The following is a 15744-nucleotide window of genomic DNA, read 5'->3' as shown; positions in this document are numbered from 1 at the left end:
TTTCCTCTTCGAGTCTTTCTCCTCCATGCTGTAACCTGATCCTCCTCCTCCTCCCCTCTCCTTTCCTCTTCGCATCTCTGAGCTGTAACCTGATACTCCTACCCTCTCCCTTCCCTCCCGTTTCCCCTTCGCTGAAGCAAAACACTCTTCTCCATACTGTAACATGATCCCACTCCTCCCTTCCCCCAACCTTGTGCTCCATCTGGTTACAGCCAGGTGTGCTGAGCCGCAGGCTTTTTAATCAGCTGGTTAGGAGATCTTGGCATTTTGATGCTGGAGTATTGGGAGTGCCGAACAGTTGGATGCCAGACTATTGGAGTTTTACTGTATTTCAGAGTTTCTCTTCAAAAATAGCTTATTTCAAAATAAGCATTCAGTGCAGACGTACCATTACATACTGTGCAACCCCTCCACCTTTTCTATCCCACCTGTCCTTCCTGAACAGTTCAAAGCAATGATTGTGCTCCAGTCATGTGAATTACCCTACCAAGTCTCTGTTATTCCAACCACAACATAGTTCCTGGACTATGCCAGGACTTCCAGTTCTTCCTTAATGAAAAAGAAACAGACTTAAAAATGAGCTAAACAGTGCTACTCCCAGGACAGCTTGAGAGGCTCCATGTGACATTTACAATCAGTTAAATGAAATGTATTCAAGTGAATTTATGCCTGAAACATATTTGTCAACATTTGACATCTCTAAAAAGGGATATTTTGGGAAGAAAACAGGGATCACTTTGAACTCCATTATAATACATTGGAATATGAAGCTGAGAAATAAAACCTAAAAATATGTTTTCCTTTAAAAATTCCTTTAAAAATTTACCCTTTAATGGCCCAATTTGTATTCATTCTACATCCAAAATTTCCACCAACTTCACATGACCTAAGCAAGGCCAAGACCTTTAGAGGGACTCATTTTATGTAGGAGAAGTGAACTGAAAAAAAAACTCATATTGGGTTGCACTGTTTGACATTGTGGTGCACATGTTTCAAAGGTGTCTCTCTAGGAGATTGCTGTTCTTTACAAAAGTCACTGTAAAATATCTTTCTCTGTTAGTTCCTGCTTCAGAAACCTATACCTGGCCTGTCTGCCGTCCTCCTGAACTTTGTTAATGAAGCAAAATCCTGTCAGGGTATATCTCTGACTTTCAGACTTTATTATCTGGAAAACCATAAACTTTCTCTAAGGAAGATATAAAAAGGATAGAGTTATAACACATTCTCTTTGCAGATCTTGCTTCTAGGCTCAGCATTTGATCTGTCCTTGGGTTTGAGCTCTTAGCCAGTATGCCTGCCGATTACAATGGAACATGGGAAATGGAATCCAATGAAAACTTCGAAGGTTACATGGTTGCCTTAGGTAAATGAAAAAAATGCAATATTGAGACAAGAACTTTTATTTGTCAATTGTGCCTATTTTTTAAAATAAGTTAATAGCTGAATAGTCTTACTCCTTTCAGGGATAAGAGTTTCTGGCAGTTATATTTAAAAAAATCATAGACTTGCTATAATATGTCTAGACAAACTTGAATGATTTCCTGAGCAAGTAACAGGACACTCCATGGCAGTGAAGCAAACACAATTAGTCCTTAGCATTTAATAAAATTGTAACTGAATTAGAAGTTATAGGAAAAAGTTGTATAGTAACAGAAATGTAGCCGTGTTAGTCTGGGGTAGTTGAAGCAAAATGCAGGACAATGTAGCACTTTAAAGACTAACAAGATGGTTTATTAGATGTTTGAACATATTTGTTCATTTTTTTTAAATTGTATCCTTTGGTATATATGGTTGTGACTACTTTCTTCCACTATTTGATCTGAGGAAGTGGGTCTGGCCCACGAAAGCTCATCATCTAATAAACCATCTTGTTAGTCTTTAAAGTGCTACATTGTCCTGCATTTTGTATAGTAACGAATCTGTAGTGGGCAGAAGTTTGTAGCAATCTTTATGGGAACATATTCTTTCATCGCAAGAAAATTAAAGTTATTACCACATAGGACAGTTACTTAGATATTGAAAAGAAGATTGAAAGAGAGTTAATTTAGTGCAAGCAGCACAATAAAAAGACCCGTAAATGTGAGTAGAGAGCAAGTTTTGGTAATGCCAATTTCATTCTCTTTTCCTCACATTAGTGTCTTCAGTGATTAAAATGACAAAGTAGAGGTTTTACAAGGGATAATTGTCTTCTGCTGGTTCGAGACCATTTTATATTAGATCGGTTCAATACAAATATCTTTTCTGATGTGTTTGTTTACATGTAGATAAAATTATCTTAACCCAATAGGACTTTATGGATACCTAAGGAGTCTCACTCTAAGTGGACTGCTGCCCTCATTGAAGTTAAGACAAAGCTTCTATTTGTTTCAGCAGGAGCAGACCTTAGTTAGCTGCTCGGGTACCAAGTTCCAGAAGAGACAAACCTTTTTAGAGCACTATTTCTGTGTATTCTGGGTTCCATTGAACGTGTGATTTTCTAGTTTTCTTTGCTGCAATAATAGTACTGCATTCCAAAAGAAGACCCTTTTTCCCTCAAAGAGTGAAAGCTAGCTTTGCAAAAGGATCAGAAATATAATAAAAAGAATTGGAGAACCTCTTCCGGTAATTCCACAGGATTGTTAGGTAGATGAAGGCCTAGTCTACACTGGCATGTGTTGTTGCCATAAATGGCCTTTTATTGACAAAACAGCGAGAGCATTCACAGTACAATGTGACTTTTGTGGGGCTGGGGCACCCAGTTTTGGTGAGAAAAAACTTCCACCTCTGCAAGAGACTTTTGTCTTGTCCCCTTCCTTCATTGTCCACAAAGAGCCAGTGTGGACTCTGCTGTTTGTTTTGTGGAGAGAACTGGCTTGTGCCAGTATCCCACAATGCCTGTCCTGATGACTGTGCTTTGATCTGTGATTTCTGCTTAGTGTTTTGTGATCTCTGATGCCCTCCAGGCATGCACTCCTCCCCTCTCCTTTCAGAGTTCTGGGAAGTATCTGACAGCTGAGATAGCAGCTCAGTTTGGGGAACAAACAAAGAGCACATCATTGCTCCCATTCAGCCCTGCTAGAAACACAGCAGCAGGCAGATTGCTACTGCAGCCTGCAAGAGGAGGGGGCACAGGCTGCTCTGCCTCTTTGACATTCCTCAGCACAGAGAACTCACAGAGCTTGTCTTACAAATTAGATCTGTCACTTGTGAAAAATAATGGCAGAATGGGGTAATTAAAACTAAGAGGATTTTTTTTTTTCATTTTATAAGTTGGAATATCAATTTTAAAAGTGGCAGAAACAAAAAACTATTTTAGTTTGGATTTTTAGTAGTAACAAATTACCCAATCTTTGGGCCCAGTTCTGATAATATCCAAGTATCCCTTATTCAAACAGGTGATCTCATTGACTTCTGAGTGGGGGGGCTGATTTTTGTCAATTACTTCTCCAGATTTCCTCTCTCACTAACTTGCCACTGCAATTGCTATCAGTATAGGTCTGGTGCCATCAGACAGCACTGTCACAGTAAGGCAGCTTGTACTTGCAGACTTATTCCTTTCTTATGCATTAGTTATCTGATGGTTGATACTGAGCCAAAGTATTACAGAGCCAAAAAACTAGTTAGTTCAGCTTCTGAAATAAATGCTGATGCCTTCTAAACATGTGGCAAAATAAAAACAATATTGCATAGCTATGTAAAAATAGATTTGTTAGAAAGAAAATATTTTCTGCAACTACTGAAGCAATCTAGGTAAATGTAATAATTTCCCTAAAATTCTGAATTTTTAAATTCATGATCAATTTTCTGAATGATTATAAGAAGTTGTAAGCTGAAGCTAAATTTGGTGATTTGGATAGCTTTCTAATAGAGTTAAATTCACATAATAGAACCCTACTGTTTATTTTTCAGACTGTTCAAAGAGACAAGGGCAGCATTGCCAGCTCTCATCTTTCATTACAAGTCTCACATGATATTTAATATTTTTCTTAAAGCATCAGCTTCTGAATCTGAGAATCTCAACGTTCTTTTGTTTGTTTGGTTGCTCTCTTCTTCTTCTCAGCGGTATGAGCCTAGGCCTCATGGTTGCAGAGGACAGCCTGAAAATGTGAAATGAGTGCACCCTAGTGGCTCAGAAACCAGGAAGCAAATAAAAAGTGCCCAACATTGATTATTATTTTCATAGCATGACTTTAAACCAATATTATTATTTGGTGCATGTGGACTGACTCATGACCTTTGAGTGCTTAGTACTGGCAAGGCTGCATGAGGGATGGGGAAATTCTTTCCTCTTAACTCACAAGTGATCTCTAAACAACATAAATGTGCTGTTGGGAAAGGCAGTAAAGAGAAAATTCTAATATTGTTGCCATTCTTGGTGACTAAATTATCTTCATTGTTTAAGCATCCTTCTTCCTTATAGGCTAGTTTATATTTGAGGAGCAAGAGTAGAGCCCTGTGCGGATATAAATTTTTATCTGCAGAAATGAGTTGCAGCTATCTGCATTGACATCTGCGGATGTGGATACCCACAAATATAAAGCAAATATCCACAGATTTGCAGGGCTCTAAGGGTTCATCTACACTGCACCCATAGCTCAAAATAAGCTATGCAATGTGAGTTATGCAAATTCTGTAGCTACTTTCAAGTCAATTTCAAAATAGCTTATTTTGAAATTTGGTGCTTTCTACACAGCACTCATTTCAAAATAAATTGCTATTCCAAAATGTCCCTTACTCCTTGTGGGATGAGGGTTACAGGGACATTGGAATAGAGAGCCCATTATATTTCGAAATAATGGGCTCACCCAAGAGACACAGAATAGCAATTTCAGGATACTTCACATAAATAAGCGTGAGACTCCCTTCCAACAGAACGGGTAGTCTTACTTTTTATCTAGTTGTAATGTCACACAACACCCTCCTTCCTTTTCCTCTCCTAGACTTTCTGTTGGGTGTCATCTGCTAACATTGGTGTGGTGATTCTGTCAGTTGGGCCCTTTGGGAGGAAATAGGGCTATAGGACCCAGCAGTGAGAAGTCTGCTTGAAAAAGGATTGGCAGGAGTTTAAGCCACACAGAATTCCTGATCTGCTGGGTGGCTCAGCAGGGGTTGGTGTGGTAGTGTGAATGGGCAGACCCAAACCAGGTGAGAACAGGGACTTTTTGCCTGGGAGACAGATTTCATTGCATCTCCTGCACTGTCTCCACTGGAAAGGTGCCTACTGAATCTACTGATGGAGTTTAAAGCTAGCCTCCCCGTAAGAAATGTGGTGTGAGGTTAGGGAGTGAAGGCCATATTTTTACACCAATTGGCTTTGAATCAGACTAGCTAGATTTAGGCCATGTTTTAGTTACTGTCCTTCAGTGCTAGTGAAAAGCACCTCACCGAATTTGCAACACTGTAGTATCCAGATGCCTATTTCTCTGTGTGGTACTGAGAATTTGGCCCTCACTCACTGTGTTATTAATGAAAAAAAATGACATGGGAATGGTAAAAAGAGATTCTTCAGCTCGGTTTCTCTTGAGTTTACATTTGGTTAATATTCTAAGAATTAAGGAGTGCAGGCCCAAAGCACAATGAAGCTGAATTTTTGAGGTTCATTCATCCTTATAATTGCTACATATGCATTCCTATACCTTAATTAAAAAATAATTTTGCCCTTTAAGTCAGAATCCTAATTTTTTTCATAAGCATGTTGCAAAGTATTTCAATTTAATCTAATAGAACCATATTTCATTTTTATTGCTTGTATTGTTCAAAATGCTATTATGAAGAGTAGCTTTAATAAAACCTCCCCTCATTTTCTTCAGTAGCATAAAACTAATATATTAGTCAGAAATAGCATTCCTTTGGAAAATTAGACTTCTTTCCTCTGAGAGAACTATAAATCAGACCCAGAGATACCTTAAATCCACAGCAAAAGATAAAATATACTTAAGCTCCCCCGAGTAAAAGTTCTTGAATTTGAACATTATTCCCTATGTTGAAGTAACATTTTTTGTTTTGTTTTCCAGCCAGTCCTTTCACCCAATTCGATTATTGCCTTAGCAGTAGCATAATGAATCCACCAAAAGAAAATGGGTTCCATTTGTACAAAGTGACGAAAATGATTAATCTGTTTGTGAAAAAACTCAAGGATGGTTAACAAGCCACACTATTTTTCAGTTTCTGGGAGAAATATGTTAGATTATTCTATTTGCATATAGCACAGTAAAAGACTCACTGCCAAATGGTCAAATATTTATTGTCCCGGCAATGCATTTGGCATTAGGTGTACTGTCTAGAGTAGCCTGTGTCATGATGATAATATATTTGACATAACTTTCAATGCATTCAGTTACAAGTAGTTGTTTGTATTAGGTTAGTTTTCATCATGAACAGAATACAGAAAGTTAAAGGGGATCAAGCACAAAATGCTGAATGAATATTAAGAAGGCATTCTCTTTGACTATTTGCCTTTTTGTTTTTAACTTTCCATCTTTGTATTATATATAAAGTATTATATATAAGCATCATTTTTGTAAAGTGTTTGCTAATTAATATGATTCTGGTTTCGACTACTTTACAAAGATGGGGAAAATGGCTTTGACAGATGGGTGTTAAATCACACACAGTATAGTTCCATTGTTACTATAAATGCAATCCCATTCCACAGACTATACACATTCCCCTCCAAAAAGAAATCTGTGGTTATGGTGAAGTAAAAACTACATGCCAAAATTCACTGGATCAGATATTTACTTTGACATACACATCTGCGGTACACATTGTGACATCCTTCTATAAATACGAATAGACCTGTTATAAAAGCAACCATGAAAACTGAAAATCTTGGGGAGTTTCCATTTTTCTTCTAGTTCATGCCTCCCCTTCACTCCTCATTTTGACATGGAAAAATGAAAGAGGTACTGTATATGAAGGTGGAAAAATACCTTACAAAAATGTTTATCAAAAATATGTTGAAAAACACATACTTTCCTCAAATTTTTTGTCATTTAAATAAAAATTCTAATGAGAAATATCAGAGAGTTTCTAATGAAAAATTCTAGAATGGCATGGTTACATTAGGAAACTATTCTGAAATAACTAAAATTGATTTAATAACTCCCGAAATAACAAAATCGAAATAGCATGTCCACACTACAGAGAAGCCTCAAAATTAGTCTTAGGCAAACTCTATTACTGTGGATATGCTACCTCGACTTAGAGCCCTAGGAAGCACTGGGGAGTAATTACTTTGAATTATTCTGGGGAGTAGTTATTTTGAAACAGAAGCAGTGGGCACATTCACACTGATGCTATTTTGAAATAAATGTTATTCCCTTAGGAAAGCGGGAGTACAGATTTTGAAATAACCAGCCTGTTATTTCAAAATAACGGGCTTAGTAGTGTGGACGCTCTGCTTATTATTTCAGAATAAGGGGGTTTATTTCAAAATAACTCCCTAGTGTAGACCAGGGTAAAGAGAGCTACTCAACATTATTTTACTTGTAAATGAGAGGATTAAATGTGCAAATGCTTTTCACAGTTTTCATAGTTTTGGTGTATATATATGAAAGTATCGTATTTGTATCTTTGTACCAGAAGTTGGTATATATTATATTTTATTTGTTGATAGGAATTGATTTTGCCACTCGTAAGATTGCAGGACACTTGAAACAAACAAAGGAAATTATTCAAGATGGAGACAATTTTAAGACAAAAACACTCAGTACTTTCAGAAACTATGAACTGAATTACACTGTGGGAGTAGAGTTTGAAGAACGGACCAAAGGGCTTGACAACCGAGTTGTGCAGGTAAACATCTAGTATTTGATTTCCATGTATCCAGCAGTTAAAAATAGGGCAAGCAGTCCTGTACATTTCCTGCCTAAAAATGGTGGAGAATAATTTACAGACATTAGACAATGTTTTTCTATAAAGTGTAAGTAATTTCTATTTCAAGACAATTTTGTTTCACAAAGCAAATATTTATTTTATAGGTAAATCGGGAAGATTTCCCAGTTTTGTGAGAGCAACAACTAATTACATTTTTTTCTGGCAAGGAATGAATCTGTCCTGTCTTTCTATGATAAACCTCTTTGTAATGTTCTATATTTAAAAGTAATCTTAGCTGCTGAAATTATACTTTAAATCTGCACTTTGAAACTACTAAGGCTTCCCTCCCCCTTCACATTACTTTAAAATTGTCAGTTCTTTTTTACTCTGTTCCTTCAAGCTCTCCACATGTGGAACTGGCTTGGAACTCAGTGGGGAGTTCTGTGAAAAGTCCTGTTAAGGGATCAGGGCCTGAACCATTTGTTGTATTCATTCACTGCACACACCTTTTATCTAAACCAATATCAGCCTGGCCCCCACCCCTACTTGTCCCTCCTTTAATCAGTTAACCAGTTAAACACTACATTTTAATGGTTAATCAATTAAATGGGATCTTACATCCCTGTTTCATGTGAGTCTCCAGTTCTAATTTAAATTTCCCTCTTAAGTTTTCAGAACCTTCCCTCTGGATTCAGTTTCTCCCCCATCTCCAACTATGTGCTCCCACAGCCACAACACTTCTCCAGTTGTGGCTTGTTTGTATTCCTTTTGCATTGTGAGAGGCTCACCTCTGACTCTGGTGCCCATTCTACCTAGAACTTATTTATTTGTATCACAGCACCTAGGAGCTCCAGGCATACACTGGGATTCCATTGTGCTAGGCGCTGTACAAAACAAGACTGATCTTGCCCCAAAGAGCTAACACTCTGAATATAAGACAAGACAGTAGAGTGTTTCCTTGTTTACCCCCATCAATCAGATAATCTTTGTCAGCATGCTAGGAAGTGGTACCAGCAGCCAAGACACTCCTCTATTCTTGCCCTTTAATGAATTATTTATATTGTCAAAGCTTCTTCCCCTCTTTATGAGTATGAATGTTCTAGCTTCAAAGCTCTTGGTTACAGCACCTCAATGATGATATAAAACAACTATAAGTGTCATTTAATACTTTTTTTCTGACTGATTTAATATAAAGGCAAAGTAGGTGGTAATGCTGCACTATTCACTAGGAGCCATAGCACTCCAGTTATTGCACTTTATAATATTTTTTATGAATGCTCTCATATAGCACGAAAAGAAAAAATACAGTTTTCATATGCAGTGCTATTCTATAAATAGCATCAGAAACTCATTTAGCTCATTACCCCTCCTTTGCATACACAGTCTGTACCATAGTATCTGAAGAAACAAGTCATAGAAATTTGAGGTTAGAAGAAATCTTAGGAGGTCATCTAGTCCAGCTCCCTGTTCAAAGCAGACCAATTCCAAATAAATCATCCCAGCAAGGGCTTTGTCAAGCCTGGCCTTAAAAACTTCTAAGGATGGAGATTCCACCATCTCCCTAGGTAATTCATTGCAGTGCTTCTCCACCCTTCCAGTAAAATAGTTTTTCCTAATATCCAACCTAGACCTCCCCCACTGTAACTTGAGACCGTTGCTCCTTGTTCTGCCATCTGTCACTACTGAGAACAGCCTTTCTCCATCCTCTTTGGAACCTCCCTTCAGGAAGTTGGGGGCTGCTATCAAATCCCCCCTCACTCTTCTCTTCTGTAGACTAAATAAACCCAAAACCCTCAGCCTTTGCTCCTAAGTCATGCACTCCAGCCTCCTAATAATTTTTGTTGCCCCCCATTGGACTGTCTCTAATTTGTCCACATTCTTTCTGTAATGGGAGGCCCAAAACTGGATGCATACTGCAGATATGGCCTCACTAGTGCCAAATAAAGGAGAATAATCACTTCCCTTGATCTCCTGGCAGTGCTCTTCCTAATGCACCCTAATATGCCATTAGCCTTCTTGGCTACAAGGATACACTATTGACTCATATCCAGCTTCTCATCCACTGTAATCCCCAGGTACTTTTCTGCAGAACTGCTACTTAGCCATTCCGTCCCCAGCCTGTAACAGTGTTTGGGATTCTTCCATTCTAAGTGCAGGTCACTGCACTTGTCCTTGCTGAACCTCATGAGATTTCTTTTGGCCCAATCCTTCACTTAGATCACTCTGGACCCTATTGCTGCACTCCAGCATATCTACCTCTCTCCCTAGTTTCGTGTCACCTACGAACTTGCTGAAGGTGCAAACCAACTCATCATCTGGGTTATTAATGAAGACGTTGAACAAAGCAGGCTCCAGGACTGACCCCTAGGGCAGTCTCCTTGATACAGGATTCCAATTAGTCATTGAACTATTGATCACTATTCGTTGAGCCCAACAATATAGCCAGTGACAACATACCACTTTAGACAAAGGGGTATTTGGGCTACTAGTGTCTTCATGCAAGCAGGTGGGTGTTTCTGATCACACATTGCAGTTAGTTTTGGTGTGTTTCAATGTTTTCCAAAATCCCTGGTTTACTTATTGGATTTAATCCTTTGATCCTTGCAGACGCTTGTGAGTTGGGATGGTGATAAATTAGTATGTGTTCAGAAGGGTGAGAAAAAACACAGAGGTTGGACGCACTGGATTGAAGGAGATAGACTGCATCTGGTAAGAGCTGACTTTCATGGATATTGCATGACCCAGAGACTACAGAATAGTATAGTTACTGTAGTTTCAAGGATTTTTCTTATTCATTTCATTCACATGATTCTGATATATAAACTCTAAAATCCCTTCTCTACCAAACTCCCTGCTGTTAAATTTGTCTCCCCCTGCTGCCTAACAAAGATATAACAACATAAAAATGGCCATATTGGGTCAGACCAAAGGTCCATCTAGCCCAGTACCCTGTCTTCCAACTATGGCCAATGCCAGATGCCCCAGAGGGCGTGAACAGAACAGGGAATCATCACATGATCTCTCTCCTGTCATCCATTTCCATTCTCTGACAAACAAAAGCTAGGGACACCATTCCTACCCATCCTGGCTAATAGCCATTGATGCACCTAACCTCCATTAATTTATCTAGTTCTTTTTTGAATCTTGTTAAATTCCTGTTCTTTTCAACATCCTCTTGCAAAGAGTTCCACAGGTTGATTGTGCATTGTGTAAAGACACAAACCTACAGTGATTTTTGGTTCGCTGCAGCCCTAAATTCTTACAGTTACATAGCACATCTAATTCCTTCATCTGAGTAAATACTAAAAAATAAACCACAGTATTTACTAAAAAGCTCTAAAAGTAGGGATGTTAGATATCAATTAATTTAATAATCATGTAACTGCATAAAATCTTAGTGGTTACACAATTATTCAGTAGTCCTTGGGGGTGGGGTGGGCAGCTAGTGCACTACTACCATCACTCCCAGGGAGCCCCCTCACCCTCCAACTGCTATCTCTCTATCAGAGGCAGTGGGGGCTGGGGAGGACAAGTGGCTCGGTGAGAACTGGTGCCTCTGTGGGCACCGGCTCCCACCTGCCCCCCCTTGCTGCCTCTGATACTGAAGCAGCAAGGAGGGGGAGTGCTTGTACTTGATAGGATTAAACAATGAGCCCAGGCTTATCAATTAATTATGTCCTCGACTACACGTTGACATCCCTACCTACAAGAAAAACTTCTTTCATCATTCCTAAAAATGAGCTCTAGTAAGAACTATGCAGTGATGCAGATCAGAAAAACAATCCCAGAATACTCAGGGACACTTAGCAAACAATCTATATTATAATTATCTTGTGCTACTGCTCCCCAAACCCTCAAAAAGAAAAAAAGACAACTGAGTGAGTAAACTGGGACACAAAAAGAAATTCAGTGAGCCTGAGAGATGCCATATGGGCCAGTAAAGGAAATAAGGCACTCAATAAAGTTTGGAAAAATAAATGAGAGCAAACAGGAACACTGGAGTTCCAGGAAGAACAATCAGGAAATTGTTCATGGTAATGCTGGATGCTAGGGACTTAGAAAGAGGCAAAATCACACACTTGTAAGGAGTATTTTAATATTAACTTTATGAGAATGGGCTCTGTAGTGATAGGCAAAATAATTCCTGACTATCAGAATATGAATTTCTCCACCTTGGAACTGGATTGTTGGCTATGATACAGAGCTCTGAGTTATCTATTGGTGGACAATATGTATTAATAGTTACTTCATAGCAGGGCTCCTCTATCACATGAAGAGCCAGACCCTTAGCTGCTGGAAATTGGCACCACTCCATTGACTTAAGTGAAACAAAGAAAAATTGCACCAGCTGAGAATCTGCCTTGAAGTCTTTTCTTTGTATAGTTAATTCAGTTACGTTAGATAACACACACAGTGAGGATGGTCATGATGGCCATCAAGCTCTACCTCAAGCTTGTGCCGTCAGAAGATCAATCAGATGAATTAAAAATCCCTACTGTTTTCTTCCATCTAAGCAGAAACCAAAGTCACTCAGCAGACAGACAGACTTTTATTACCCTATTACAATATAAATTCAAAATTTGCCAGTAATTGCACTAATGAAAGTTCTAATTATTGGCACCAGGATTCAAACTGAAATCTCTGGAAATAGGAGGACCTAGTAAGCTGGTGCATGCTTCTGTTGAAACACTATTGCAATTGTGCCCGTCCTTTCTGAAACTTCCCTCCACCCTCTTCTTGCTTCAGTGCTTCTAATAAATTATAGTATGTTGTTTTAATAATACAATATGCAAAGCCACACCATTACAGAGCAATTTCAATGCATTTTTTATTTTTATACTTTTAAAAACCCAATTCAAGTGTCAAAATCTAATTACAGTAAAACTCCATTAGTCCGGCATCCAATGCTCCGGGACTCCTGATGGTCCGGCACCATCAGGAACCCGGAAGTGCTGGGGCAGCCGGACAGGCTTCCCCCATTCAGCTGCTGCTGAAACTGACCAGCAGCTGAATCGGGGAAGCCGGGAGCAGAGCAGCTGGGGTGCTGCCGGGTTGGTCTGGTAGCGCTGCCCCTCGGGGCTGCGGGACCAACCCGGAAGCACCCCAGCTACTCTTGGGGACGCCTGGGGCAGAGCAGCTGGAGTGCTGCCAGGTTGGTCCCGCAGCGCCAAGGGATGGCGCTGCGGGACCAGCCCAGCAGCACTCCAGCTGCTCTGCCCCAGGCGTCCCCAAGAGCAGCTGGGGTGCTGCCGGGTTGGTCCCGCAGCCCCGAGGGTCAGCACTAACGGGACCAACTGGGCAGTACCCCAGCTGCTCTGTCCCAGGTGTCCCCAAGAGCAGCTGGAGTGCTGCTGGGTTGGTGCCATAGTGCCACCCCTCAGCGCTGCGGGACCAACCCGGCAGCACCCCAGCTGATCTATTGCAGGCATCCCCGATTCAGCTGCTGCTGAAACTGACCAGCAGCGGCTCAATCAGGGACTCCTGGGGCAGAGCCTGACTATCGTAAGGGGGGCTATGAGGGGTCTGTGGTGGCATCCCCTCCCACCCCACTCCAGACCCCTCATAGCCCCCCCTTCTGATAGTCTGGCATATCTGATAATCTGGCACTCCCTGGGTCCTAAAGGTGCCGGATTATTGGAAGTTTACTGTACGGCAACCTGCAGTGCATGCCAGCTGATTTTTTTTTTCAAAGGGTGGTGCTGTAGCTGGGAAACATAGTTCACAACAACATGTACTTACTAATTGTTTTAATGTTGTAGGAGCTGACATGTGAAGACCAGCTGTGCCATCAAATATTTAAGAAGAAAAAGTAAGCTGACCAGAAAGTCCAACTGGTTTCTCACTGTGCTATTTTTAAAGCTATGTAATGACTACTTTACAGTGTCATCTGAGAACATTGCTGTGCACTATTATCTCAGACAAACACGTCCTTTAACACTAATATGGAAATACTTCTGCACATTTTAAGGTCTCTTGCCTTTCAACTTGGCATTAAATAAATAATTCTCAATCTTGTCATTATTTTTTTCATTTCTAAAATCCTTATAATTTTTCCAGAAGGAGGACAGGAAGTCCTTTAAAAGCAATGCAGGAAATAAACAGTCACAATTATCTCAACAACAGAACATCTCTCTGTGGCATTGTAATAACATAACATGTTTGGATGAGTGAGTGCAAATCTGACATTCATTGTACTGCTTTTATTTAATTTAGTTCTGGATCACTAAGTCCATAGTTTCAGGCAACAGGATGGTTCAACAGATTTGCAATAGGATACAAAGCCTTTCACATCTAGTTCACTAACTTGAATTCTGCCCATGTTCATAGCTAAAGAAAATTCTTACCAGCTGATGGTCTTTTTTGGAATGTGTTGGTGTTTTCTTAGACCAATCCTAATAGGCAGGTGCCAACAACCCTAAACCAACCATTATAATTGGCTGTTTGATCATCCCAGTAGAAAGAACAGAGACTAATCTCTCAGCCCAAGAGCTGGTCTCTATAGTTAAGACTGAAGCAAACTGACAGTGCTGTATGTGGATGCCTGCATAATAGCTATGCATGTTGCACCTAGCCTATGTGAGAGCAGTATCCTGTGCTCTCAGTCTTGCACCTTGTGTCTTTTTGACTACGTCTACACTACAAGTTTTCTTAGCAAAAAATATGCCAATGAGGGACTCATTTGCATGAGTTGCAATCTCATTTGCATATTTTCTGCCGCTCCGTTTTTGCGCTAGGTTTTTGTGCAAAAAAAGCAGTGTGGACGTTTTATTTTTGTGAAAAACCCCCTTTTTCCGCAAGATCCATAACGATACTATACCATACCATAACCTGGCCCCTGCCCAATCTGCTCCCCCGAGAGACATGTGAGTTCATGATAGCAGAGCCCAGGGGCCTGAATCCGGACACTCTGTTTCCCATTGGTGCACAAGGGTGAGCAGGGGCAGGAAGGGGTGGGCCAGGTGCCTGTGTCATGATGGGGGTTACCCTGGGCTCCGCACCCTCACTCCCTAGGGATGGTCCTGGCTTCAAGCAACCTCCTGGCTAGGAAACTGATGAGGTGGGCTGCAAACATTGTGGTAAATACATTGCCTTGGAGTTAGTGCACAGATTTGTGCCTCAGCAGCATTCCCTGTCCTTGGAAATAACACCACTTGGGGGGCATTTTCATCAGTGCTCAGCCTTCACGTCACTTTGCTATGGGGCATTTTACTATTGACTTGAATAAAAGCAGAGTTTGGTCAATGCGGAGGGCTTTAAAGAATCCCACCTTTAGGGTACATCTATGCTGTAAAAAAATAGCAATAATAACAGAGGCAGCAAGTCCTGTGTCCAGATCAACTGACTCTGGCTCATGGGGCTCAGGCTATGGGGCTAAAATAGCAGTGTAGATGCTCCCATCGGATCTTGGGCTCTGCCACTTCCCTTCCCCATTTCCAAGTGTAAGACCCCAGTGCCAGCCCTAAGGGAAACATCTACATTGCTATTTTTATCCCCATAGCACTAGCTCTGTGGGCCTAAGCTCTGAGATGTGCTGTGAGTTTTGGGTTTGGTTGGATTGTTTTGCAGTATAGACTGCAAAAGGTCTGTTTCCCGGGATTCCTCCCCCAAGACCCAGGGTGACCCAGCCATGTGGTATTTGTACAATGAGGCTTCTATGACCATACTGCAGAGCAACCACCGTCTTTGACTTTCCTGCTTATGGCACATTTCTGCCTAACTGTAATGTCATAAACCCCCCTGCACCACACAGAAAAAGGGCCCTAGAGCCATTAAACAAGCATTTACTGTAAGGCTTGATGAAGACAAATAAAGTAAGACCGACAAAGTCATTTAATTACAGCATGGCTACATCTAGACTGGCATGATTTTCCGCAAATGTTTTTAACGGAAAAGTTTTTCCATTAAAAGCATTTGCGGAAAAGAGCGTCTAGATTGGCACGGACGCTT

General features: G+C 40.4%; 1 protein-coding gene across 1 annotated transcript; it reads left to right on the top strand.

Moving 5' to 3' along the window:
* The first annotated feature begins 1236 nt into the window (after positions 1 to 1236).
* Positions 1237 to 13748, top strand: RBP2 (retinol binding protein 2). Its single transcript, XM_006124989.4, has 4 exons — positions 1237 to 1363; positions 7598 to 7776; positions 10405 to 10506; positions 13557 to 13748. Exons 1-4 carry the CDS (start codon positions 1291 to 1293, stop codon positions 13608 to 13610), a joined length of 408 nt encoding a protein of 135 aa, XP_006125051.1. The 5' UTR covers positions 1237 to 1290; the 3' UTR covers positions 13611 to 13748.
* The last annotated feature ends 1996 nt before the right edge of the window (positions 13749 to 15744 follow it).

Source organism: Pelodiscus sinensis, chromosome 10 (assembly GCF_049634645.1).
Source record: "Pelodiscus sinensis isolate JC-2024 chromosome 10, ASM4963464v1, whole genome shotgun sequence".
In the NCBI taxonomy this organism is placed as follows: domain Eukaryota; kingdom Metazoa; phylum Chordata; order Testudines; family Trionychidae; genus Pelodiscus; species Pelodiscus sinensis.
Note: the sequence above shows the minus strand (reverse complement) of the source record. Positions and strands in the feature narration are given on the sequence as shown.